This window comes from Podarcis melisellensis, assembly GCF_964234715.1.
Source record: "Podarcis melisellensis genome assembly, chromosome: 5".
Taxonomy (NCBI): Eukaryota; Metazoa; Chordata; class Lepidosauria; order Squamata; family Lacertidae; genus Podarcis; species Podarcis melisellensis.
This window is the reverse complement of record NC_138537.1, coordinates 60,278,250-60,290,344: the sequence shown is the minus strand read 5'-3', so window position 1 is coordinate 60,290,344 and position 12,095 is coordinate 60,278,250. Positions and strand designations below refer to the sequence as shown.

Genomic DNA, 12,095 nt, shown 5'->3' with positions numbered 1-12,095 from the left:
AGTCTGTAACCTGAAGAGTATGTAACCTGAAGCGTATGTAATCCGAGGTACCACTGTATAATGATAAATGTAAGACAATCACATTGCAGAGCATTCACATTATCTGAACAGTATGCATATAAAAATCAGTTCCAATAGCTTTCTAAGGATATATCCCGTATAAGAACTGCCATGCTGAGTCAAACCAAAAGGCTATTTAACTCCAGAAGTGGCCAGTCAGATATTAGTTTATTAGTTTATTTCCATTTATTAATTGCTTCCAGGAAAATTTCTCATCACCCTTTAACAAGAGACAACATTAGCAATAAAAACAATTACAACAACTTCACCTATAAAGCAATTACAACCATTTCAAATATCAATTTCAAATCTCATATGGATACACACTGCAATAAAAGAACTTCCACTTAAAAACCCTTTCCAACAAATTTTATGAATGGAGATTTTTGTTCCAGGTTTTCAAAAGGCACCAAGGAGACAATAATAGATGATGGTGCCTGGGAATCAAGTTTGCATGAGTCAAGTCTTTGCCTACCCCACATCTGTAGTTGGGAGACAGGTGGGTGTGGCTTGCCTAAAATGGCCACATGGACCAAATGGGGAGGCTTCAGGGGACCTTTGGGTCACTCCTTCATGTGATGAGAGCAAGGACCCCAGGGTAATTGGTTGTGGGTGAGCTTGCTGGAGAGAGATAGAGATTGGAGCAGGTGTGGCTGTGACAATGTGACTTAACTTGACTTTGGGTGACAGGTGGGATGCTGGAGAGAGCATATATGGTGAGGGCATAAATGTAGCCCACAAACCCCTATCTAGAGTGGTTGGTGGACATTTTGTGCTTTTGCTATTTTATATTGTTTTGATTATGTCGATTGTACTTTGGGGGCCTTTGGTCCAGAAAGCTGCATATAAACAAACTATAACCAAATGCACCATCACTGGAACAGAGGTGGGTTGGGATGGAGTAGACAGAGAAAAAGAAGCAATATATGAGACAGATTCTCCTGCGATCCATCCATTGGAGAGCTGTGCTTGTAGCTATTTACCAGCAGAATGTTGTCTGCAGGGATCTAGTTTATACTAGTGATGTGTGTGCTATAATGGTGCTGACATTACTACTGTCAGATTAATTGAACATTCGGCCCAGAGCCATGTATACCACCAGGCACTGATTCTCCAGAGTCCTGAGTGGGATTGTTCTTAGACTGTTGGCTAACCAGAGATCAAACTCTTATATATGTGATGCATGAACTCTGCTACTGAACTGGAGTCTCTTCTACAAGCTAACCCTATATATATTATTTGATTTTTTGTTTTGTTTAGTGTTGTTGTTGTTTAGTCGTTTAGTCATGTCCACCTCTTCGTGACCCCATGGACCAGAGCACACCAGGCACTTCTGTCTTCCACTGCTTCCCGCAGTTTTGTCAAACTCATGCTGGTAGCTTTTAGAACACTGTTCAACCATCTCATCCTCTGTCGTCCCCTTCTCCTTGTGCCCTCCATCTTTCCCAACATCAGGGTCTTTTCCAGGGAGTCTTCTCTTCTCATGAGGTGGCCAAAGTACTGGAGTCTCAGCTTCAGGATCTGTCCTTCCAGTGAGCACTCAGGGCTGATTTCCTTAAGAATGGATAGGTTTGATCTTCTTGCAGTCCATGGGACTCTCAAGAGTCTCCTCCAGCACCATAATTCAAAAGCATCACTTCTTTGGTGATCATCCTTCTTTATGGTCCAGCTCTCACTTCCATACATCACTACTGGGAAAACTATAGTTTTAACTATACGGACCTTTGTTTAGTGTACATGACTATTAATTAGTTATTTGTTAGTTCAACACAGGGGTGTTTTACTGGAGGGAGGATTGTGTGGATGGAGTAATGTGGTAGATTTAAGGAGATTGTTGAATGATTGTGTGGGGATGTCTCAGTTTTATGGAGTCTGAATGTGCATGCAATTTTTGTGTGTGATTGCAATGCACTTTTGGTAACCTTTATGAAATGTTGGTGATATATTGTAATGATGTTGCATTTTGATGCATCAATATATTTTCATATTTTATATATCATTTGTGTCTAAGTCCCTTGTTTAAAGATATTTAATTATGTTACTTAAAATGTAGAATTATTAGCTTAACGTTGCTTGGTTTTGAATGTATATTGTGTTTCCTGTATGGGATTTGTAAATTGCTTAGGGATTTTTCTGTTGAAATATGAAGCGGTGTGTAGACAAACTAAAGGAATTAACAAAGAGCCTTGCACACCCACACATCTAATTATTTTGCAAACAAGATTTAATAATTCTCATGATGTCCGTGTGTGCCACTCTAATTGGTGTTTTTCCCCTCCACTTTCTATTATATTTGCTCTTTCTACTTCTAATGCATCCATAGTAAATTTCACGTTATATGCTGTTAGCAATTTACAGTTTGTTAATAATGAGGAAAGGTCGTGCTCCTTGTCTTGCTCTGCACATTTGTGTCTCATTCTCACTGTTGACTTCAGCAGGCAAATGAATATTTTCCAACTGTTCATCCAATGTTACCTTCAGGTCACGTTCAGCTTGCTTCTTCTTGATGAGCAACGTGCATGAATGAACTGTCAGATTAATTTTTCAGAGGCACGCACTGCTTCATAAGCATAAGCACATCTGCTAATTAAAAGAAGACTGATGTAATTGTGCCTGATATAGAATTGTCATCGACTCATTTCCAAATAGTTACCTTGTAATTAAGTGTTTCATTAGTGCTTAAAAGGGGCCTAGGAAGACATAAAATGCAGTCCAAAGTAAAACGTTTGCTAGGGAATATAATAATTGGAGCTCACCAGTTTTGCAGCTCTCCGCACAAGATTTTCTTATTTATTTATAAAGCCAGATGAACTTCCTGATACCCGCAACTGCTAGCATTAGTTTTGATTCCCGGAAAAGCATCTCAAGGGCAGCACATATCGACTTGGTTGCCTGGACGTTAATGGAATTAATTGGCTAATACGAGTAGATGTTTCTGCCTGACGAACTGCAGAGTTTATGTAGTAGTATGAAGGACAAAGTACAGGTGGAGTTTAGCCAGATGCAGCCATTTAAAAATCTGCTGGGTTGATTCTATGTGCAGTCCTACATTTCAAGTAAGTGAAATGCAACCCTTTAGGTTTGTTTTGTTTTTTAGTTTTTTAAGGGAGGGGCTATAGATCAGTAGTAGAAAACCTGCTTGGAATATAGAAGGCCCCAGGTTTCTCTAAATAAAAAGATTTATCTGCCCATCTTTCTGGTGGCATCCCCTCCCTGCCAACCCCCCTTCCAACAGGTCTCCAGTGCAGCTTGCAAAAACAAATTAAAACAAAAATATCTAAACAAGAACATTAAAACCCCGGAATATTAAAAGAGCAGCATTAAAGCAGTCCATTAATGTGCATGTGAAAATAGGCTCTGGTGGATGAGACCAACAGTGGGTCCAACAGTCAAGAAGGTGGTTTCTGCTTGTCTGCTTCCGGGACACGGATGGCGCTGTGGGTTAAACCACAGAGCCTAGAACTTGCCGATCAGAAGGTCAGCGGTTCGAATCCCCTCGATGGGGTGAGCTCCCATTGCTCGGTCCCTGCTCCTGCCAACCTAGCAGTTTGAAAGCACGTCAAAGTGCAAGTAGATCAATAGGTACCACTCCGGCGGGAAGGTAAACGGCGTTTCCGTGCGCTGCTCTGGTTCGCCAGAAGCGGCTTATTCATGCTGGCCACATGACCCAGAAGCTGTACGCTGGCTCCCTCGGCCAGTAAAGCAAGATGTGCGCCGCAACCCCAGAGTTGGCCACAACTGGACCTAATAGTCAGGGGTCCCTTTACCTTTAAGAGGCAGACAGGGCTCATCAACCTGGGAAGGTAGCCCATCTAGGAGAAGAAAAACTCTAATCCTAAACCTAGTGTACTTTTTCTTGTGTCCATCTTGTGGACATCTTCCCAACAAAGGCTTTTAATGATACTGGAGTCCAGTGCAGCTTGGAATCTGCCATACATATCTATGCCATGCTTATAGATCCAGTGCCTTTTGCCACTTGATAAAGTGACATTTTCAGATGTTGACTTTTTTTTCTTTTTTAGAGTATTCAATCTTTTGACAGGGAACAGACTTTGAATTCATTTTCCCTCAGAATTTTGTGCACTTATACATAATGTTTCCTGAGTGATGATGTGCTTGACTCTGCAATTTTCTGCTACTGCCAATTTCCCCAGGATTTTGATTGGATTGCAAAGTATTTCCTATGAGCACTTAGGGATAATTCTCATAGCTTCTGCAAGTGTGATGGCTATTTGGTAGTGCTGCATATCAGCTCCTTGCCCATAGCAAACTGGTTGTGAGCAAATACTACTGGACATTTTGCCAACTACTGGAAACCTATGTTGTTACAGAGTGCATGCTAAAAGTCTAATTTTGTGGCAGGGATCAACTGCACATGCCTGGCTTGCTGAGACAGGCCACATGATCAGGAGCAACCATGTACTCTGTGACCATGAAAATCGCTTGCACAATGCTGCAACAGCTGGGAAACCAAGGAAATTGAAACATAGGAATCTAAATGCCACTTTCTCTTTTTTTGGTGACATCAAGGTGTGCATTGTACAAAAGAGAGATACAGAGAAGATGTATGCCATGAAGTACATGAATAAACAGCAGTGCGTTGAAAGGGATGAGGTTCGAAATGTGTTCAGAGAACTGGAGATCCTGCAGGAAATTGAGCATGCCTTCTTGGTGAATCTCTGGTGAATCTCTTATTTTCTTTTATTTATTTTAGGGGTGGGTGGGAGGTGATTCTGTTCCACCAGTTGTGCCTAGGACCATGTTAGTCTTAGGAGAAGCGGGTCTGGGGACACAGCAGTATGCAAGGTCTGGTTTTCAAAATGCCATAATACATAACAGGAGACAGCAGAGTCCTTAGACAGCAGCAAAGAAAAAGTAGCATTATAGAAGTCCATACTACCACTACTAGTAGGTTCAGAGGGATAACTGTTTTAAAAACCCTAATTAAATGTTAGGACACCCTCTGAAAAAAAAAAAAGATTTGGGAATTGATCCAAGTTGGGTGTCCCCTGAGTGGCTTTGCCTAGCCCTAGTTTTTCACAGAAGCAGCTTGACAGGTGGGGCAGAGCCACTCTACTACCTTCCCAGCAAGCCGGTCTCTGTTGCTTACAGGCAGGGACAAGGGAAGGGCACTGGATTGGCCAACGCCCCTCCCACCTTCACCCTCACCCTCCCAATGAGCAGCAATGACCCATCTGCTGGGAAGGTTGCATAGCGACTCTGTCTCACCCAGGGAGCCACTTCCATTTTTTAACCCCTGTTTCCTAGCCATTTACATCATCATCAAGATGCTCTAACCTTCCATGGTGAGTCTCTGTTGCCCACTGGCTTCCACTTTTAACCATTGCTCAGCTCTACATTGTCCAGTACAGTTGTACCTTGATTGTAGAATGCCTTGGAACTCGTACCTTTCGGCTCCTGAATGATCGAAACCCAGAATTCAGTGTTCCGGTTTTTGAACATGTTTTTGGAAGCTGAATGTCTGATGCGGCTTCTGCTATTGTGTCTGGCATGCCTGCACAATCGGAAGCCAATCGGAAGCCGCACCTTGGTTTCCGAATGTTTCGGAAGTTGGACGGACTTCTGGAATGCATTCTGTTAAAAAACAAAGGTACGACTGTATAAAGAATATCTGCAGGCCCAGGATGCCCTTCAACTCCTAGATCATCAAGAGGCTAGATAGCAGCAACTCCAGCTTGCCAATGAATCATTCTCACTGATGGCACTGGTTTTTGTTTAATAATGAAAAGAGACAGCCTGCTTGATATTCTGGTACATTATTGATTATGCCTGGAAAAAAATGAGTGTGGAATGATCATATTACAGAAGCCATGTGACTGTGCCAGATATAGAAGCGGGGATTATATGAGCAAGGTAAAATTAACTGGGACAGCTGCTCCTTGCAAGATATGAAACAGGGACCTGTTCATATAATCAGCAAAACAAAATAACAAAATTGATTTATCTAGAGCAAATATAGGATGGCAATGGACAAAAAGAGACTCGGAGAAATTCACGGGTTATATTTAGACATATAAATATTGAAGATGCCTACTTACTGTTCCTGCTTTGCAGGTGCATGGGTAAGTGAAGTGGGAAAACAGGCCTCTCATTTGGTAGCACCATCTGTGAAATCTGAATGGGTAAGTCCACAGTTTGCCCAACTCACCTTTGCTAATTTTCCACAGGTACTCATTTCAGGATGAAGAGGACATGTTCATGGTAGTGGATTTACTCCTGGGTGGTGACCTACGTTATCATCTCCAGCAAAACGTGCAGTTCACCGAGGAAACGGTGAAACTCTATATCTGTGAGATGGCATCAGCTTTAGACTATTTGCGCAGTCAGCATATTATACACAGGTAACAGCACAATCTGTTATTCCCAGCTGTTGGGAACTGGCACAGCTATCAAACAAATCAGGCTCCTTTGAGAGAGCTTTTGAGCTGGTTGCAGCTAGTGCAAGTCCCCACCCCCACATTTGGCCAGATGGCTCCATGCCTGCCCTGATCTGGGTCTGATCCAGGCCCTGAGCTGAATCAGGGGCCTGGCAAAGCACTAGGCTATTAAAAACATGTGAGGGAAAGGAGGAGATCTAGGTAGAGACTTTCACCTGCACTATCTCTTTCTTCCCCCCTCTCATCACCTGACCACATATTTAATTGGAGTTTTAATTGGCCCAATTTGTTTGAGATGTGGGATTTGTCCAGAGCAGATGCACAGTCCTGGATTCAGCTAGGTGGAATCTCGGCAAGAAAACTGACCAATAAATATTGGCAGTAAATGCAGCGATGGAGCAAGCCGATTGGGTGCCTCCAAAGAGTCTGCCTGCCTCCTCCCACTCAGCCACCCTACAGCTGAGGGGGAGGCAGCGGGCAGACTGTTTGGGGCAGTGCAGAGCCTGCGGGCACTCAAGCCACCGTGTCACTCCCAGGAGAGACGCATGGCTCGGGCACGCTGCAGGCCCCACAGTGAGTGCCGCCCACCATTTTGTCACCCCCCTGAGTAAGGAAACCCAGGGCGGACCGCACCTACCGCACCCCCCTTGCTACACCCCTGAATAAATGTCAGGAGCTGGGGTAAGGAGTAGGTCAGCAATAAAAAACACCGGTGTAAGCGAAGTCAACTCTTTATTCAAAGAAATAAAAACAGAACGGGTCTAGTGATCACAGGAACTCTTCCCAGTAGGTCTTGCCCCAATGAGATAGTTGTGACAACTGAAGGTCCCCACTTTCCTACCACTCTCCAACACTCCTCCCCTGGTTCCTTCCCCCAAAGCCTAAGACTCTATAGCCTTGTCTCTTGTTGCTCCACCCACTTCATTCCTCTTGGTGTTCTGGGAGATTGGGGAGAGGGGGAGGGGAGGAGAGCTGGTCACTGCAGGAAAGGGAGAATCCCTGGATTCTTCAGCAGCCTGACTCATCTCTGCTTCCTTCCTCCAAGTCTGAACTGCTCTCTGCCCCAGCATCTTCCTGCTCAGTAAACCCTGTTGCCTCTTCAGTTTCTGACACCTCCTCCTCCCAGTCTGTCCCCTCTTCTTCCTCTTCCTACTCATTGTCATCCCACCACCAATATCCTGGCTCTGAACCTTCTTCCCATGCAGGATCCCTTGGGGGTTCCCCTGCTGGCGCCTCCCACCACTCCTCTGCTATATTATAACATTTAAGGAACTGGGAGATCCATTCACAAATCTCTGTTGCCTCTTCTTAGGTCCTGAGAAAACTGGATCTGATCTCAGGCTGTGTTCAGAACATAGCATTCTTTTGTTTATTGAGCCTGTTCTAAGGTGTGTGTTTTCCAAATCAAGTTTCCTCTGTGAGTTTCACCCCACCGTCTTGTTTAATTGCATTGGGCAATATTTTTGAAATCTCAAAACAACAACAACAACCCACTGTTTGGTAGGCTCATGAGGCATTTTGCATGTGCCTTTTCCAAGTTGTGCGTAAATGCTTGTTTTTGCTTTCCAGAGACGTGAAACCAGACAATATTCTCCTTGATGAACAAGGTATGGGGGAAATTGCTAATTATCTCTATTGCTTCTGCCTTTGAATAGTCTTCACCCCCTGGTGTTTTTTTGTCTTTTGCATTCATTTACATTTTCCGATTTATACTGCATTTCTGTGGTTGTGAATGATAAATAGAAGGTTATGGGATCGAAAGCAAATCGATTCCGTTCATCTGCCGTCAAGACTTGTTTCAGTGAAGAATTAGCGGTAATTGACATTGACTGGTAGCTACTATTACTCATTCCGGAAAGCTTTTTCATAAGTGCAGCTGATATGTAATTCCTCTGCTGATATAGAAACCTTGCACAAAGGTACATATTTATACATTTATTTTTTTAAAAAAAGAAGTTTTGACATCTATGTGCCTGCTTGGGTAGGCAGAGGCAAGAATAAAGTGTTTTGCTGTGATTAAATTTCTGGTTGGCAAGCCAGGAATAAAGGAAGAGTCCACAATTCTGCTTAGTTTTGAGAGGATAAGGGTTGTGGCTTAGTGGTAGATCACATGCTTTGCAGACCATAATTCCAGGTTCGATACCCAGCCTGGGGAAAGACCCTCACCTGAAACTTTCAAGAGCCACATCCAGTCAGTGTGGTTATGGAATACTCTTTACTGAACTGTGTAGATGATAGGAAGGCATGTTCCTATGACACCCACATGGAGTTTCATCGGAGCAGAGGCTTCCACTTCCACTCTAGCATTTCCGAGTATTGGTGCTCATCCTCATGTGGGGCTCTGTGTCTTTATCAACGATCCTATGAATGCAGCACAGCTTTGGAGCAGGAGTTATTCAGAGCGTAAACATATCACCACATGCAGGTTGCTTTCCTGGAGTTCTGCCATCCATATGTAAGGTTTGGGATGTTGGCCTGTCAGGAACTGGTTGGATGATGAGATTATGAGAGGCTTCAGCAGGAGAACCCACTAGGGAAGCTCGAGAAGAGGAAGGCTTTGAGCCAGGGGAGTGGTGGGGGGTCACGGAAGACAGATCAGAGGATGAAGCTGTGGGCAGAATGGTTGGATGCTGAAGCAAGCAACAGGCTTCAGTGGGTGAGAGGAAGAAGAGGCAGAAAACACTGAAGATGTAGGACAGTCAGCTGAGGAAGAGGTAGGGACAGAAGCTGCAACAGATTCACAGGAGCGTGCCAGTCTTACTGTATTCAGCTTCCCTTCCCCTTGTCTCTAAGGGCTTGGAGAAGGAGACTTAGTTGGAAAAACAGAAAATAAAATACAGGAATGTTTTGTATTAGGGGAAATTGCTTGCAAAAGTGAGTATGTTAGCCAAAGCTGCATACAAAGATGTGTTTACTAGGAAAAATTCAGAGTAAAACGTTGATGATTTTTCATTATTATTATTTTTAAAAATGCAAATTGCTGCCTAAATGCAGAGAACCAAATTTAAGATGGGAAAAATGAGAACGGAAACTGCAAGGTTCACCCATCCCTATGTGCCACAGAACTATGCAGACTACAGGACATATCTTGGGCTCCAACTACAAGGGATGATGGCAGACCTCTACCGTTAAAAGCTGTACTTTACCAACCAGGAGTACTGCAGTGTTTGTGTCCCTCTGTGAAATCTAATGTGCTAAATGGGTGCGAAGACAGTGGGGAGGAGAGTCCAACTCCTCCTGCCTTTGGGAGCTTTAAATGCCAATCCCAGACCCAGCTTTACATGACTTTGGTAGAACCACATTTAAAAACACCGGCTCTGTTATATTTAGTCTGAGTCATCTTTTCTCTGTAATGAAACTCCTTCAAGAACCAAATAGAGAGGGTGGCACATTTCATCCTTTTCAGCGTGAGCTTTGATTTGATGGCACTTGAATGAATTCATGCAATGTGTGATTCTAATGGTTTGCAATCTACGGCTGGATGATTTGTTCATGTGTCCCCCTGGTGGTGTCTTCAGCTCTTTTTCACTCAGGCAACAGCACATTCCCATATCAAGTAGCTTTTCATAAGCCAAGAAAGAGAAGTGGCAAAGGTCTGGCCTACTGTGACCCCAGTCTTCTTAAAAGCTTTTGTCCTACATGTATACATGCATAAGCCTACATGCATTTAAAGTCCTGTAGCTTATGCGTTAGTTTATCAACAGAGAAGAGGTTTTCTAAATTACATGCCATAAGTTGGCCAAAATACCAAGTTGTCATCTTGACCCATTGTAAAAAAAATCTCAATGGATAAGAATAAGAACTTCTATACTAAAATTACCACAATTAGTTCACAGTGCAATATGCAGAGGTGCTTCACAATTCTAGATTTACTTAAGATTGTATTATTCTTCCTCTGATATATGTTAATCTGGAATTTTTAAAACAAATTCTAGAAAGTCTTGATGGAGCATCCCTCCCTTTTAAAAAGGTATTGATGTACAGGTTGAATTCATAAGATAATGAAAAATAATTCCAAATCTAGGCAATTTTTGTGGATCCTTATTCCCAAGTCCTAATTTGCTGTCATCATCTGCAAGCTTCCGCTAAGAAAATTCAAATATTTGATATGTATGCATAATAAAGATGTAGGGTGTTTTATTTGCATAACATAAACCACATGGGAACACAGAGTAAGGTTACTTAAACCGACTGAAATCAATATGCCTAAGCAAACATGTTTTGGATTAAGTTCTATTCTGCTTCTAAGATCCAGATTTTTGATGATTCTAAAATTTTTTTTACCGGGATGAGGCAAATGGAAAACAGAGAACACTGGGGAAATTGTGGAAGAGTCGCTTATTGGTCTAAAGAAGCCTCATTCCAAACCACTAGAAAGCCTGTGCAATCTTCCTTCAATGGTGGATTTGCCAGATGTCATCAATATGTGCCCACACTTTTTTCTGAATTCACAAGGACTAGAAACTTTTGTTTTAAAATGAAAACTGAGTTTTTTTAGCATTCTGAATTCTACAGCAAACACCAGATTCTGTGCATAATGCCTAATAGCCAGACATAATTCTTATAGAGCAGCTTTATTTATCTTAATAAGAGCTAATATTGCTTGCCAGCCAGCTACAGAAAATATTTGGGGATGGTGTGACTACATGCATTAATGTTGTCCTCTGAAGTAGTTTCTTTCTGGATAACTTGGACATTTTGGGTTTTCATTCTAAAAATCTGTGCTGGTTTTCTTCCTTTTAAGGCCATGCACACCTAACAGATTTTAATATTGCAACAATCATCCGTGATGGTGAAAGAGCAACCGCGTTAGCTGGGACTAAGCCGTATATGGGTAAGCCAAACCTTGCCAGTTTTAAATAATAACATATTTTATCATATTCTTCCCGCATAAAACTGTTTAGGATTCCCTGTGTAGCTTTCCCCCTGTGCCAGTTATAACTGACCACCACAAGATCTTTTATTAATGGTGCAGAAACTCAGGCAAAACACTTTCCCCCTGAACAACCAGCAAATATACAAAACCCAAAAACATTGAGCAAAAAATCCCTTCAGACACAATTAAAAACAGCACTTTAAATAACAGGACTGAAAAAAAAGAAGAGGACTCAGTCAAACACTTGAGTAAATAGCAAAGTTTTAGCTGCCTCTGCAAACAGAAACGCCCCTGGATCTCATTTGACAGAGTGTCTCATGGAGTGATCTGGTTTGTACGTCACAGTATTCCAGTCTGTGGGACATACAGTATTCCAGTCTGTGGGACATACAGTATTCCAGTCTGTGGGACATGGTTTAAATGTGACAGCCAAACCTGGGCTTGCGGTTAAGGTTTATTCTTGGTTGCAACTCATGGTTCAGAAGACACACTAAACCAAAGCTTGGCTTAGCTCAGCATGGCATGACCAGGGAGGAGAAAAGCAGCTGCAAGCTCCTCTCTGGGAGCTCACACATTTTCACAAATTAGTCCAGTGGGTGTGACTGCAGAGAATGTCCTGCTTCTGGTAACTACAGATCTTGAGTATGGCTTCCATTGATGACTGGAGCATGTGGGCAAGTACATATGGAAGAAAAGAGCCCTTGACGTCCCTAGGTCCTAAGCCAAACTTTAAAGGTCAAAATGAGCAGCTTGATTTGAGC

At 42.7% G+C, this 12,095-nt stretch overlaps 1 protein-coding gene across 2 annotated transcripts in view; it reads left to right on the top strand.

Annotated features, from left to right (window-relative positions):
* STK32C (serine/threonine kinase 32C) overlaps positions 1 to 12,095 on the top strand; it is a 158,622-nt gene that overhangs the window by 133,407 nt on the left and 13,120 nt on the right. For both annotated transcript variants that reach the window (XR_014168642.1, XM_081912822.1), the window contains exons 3-6: positions 4,591 to 4,742; positions 6,249 to 6,422; positions 8,028 to 8,065; positions 11,203 to 11,292. Coding sequence is in view for 1 of the 2 variants with exons in the window: in XM_081912822.1 (XP_081768948.1) it covers positions 4,591 to 4,742; positions 6,249 to 6,422; positions 8,028 to 8,065; positions 11,203 to 11,292 (454 nt within the window). In the remaining variant the exon portion in view is untranslated. The remainder of the gene's footprint in view (positions 1 to 4,590; positions 4,743 to 6,248; positions 6,423 to 8,027; positions 8,066 to 11,202; positions 11,293 to 12,095) is intronic.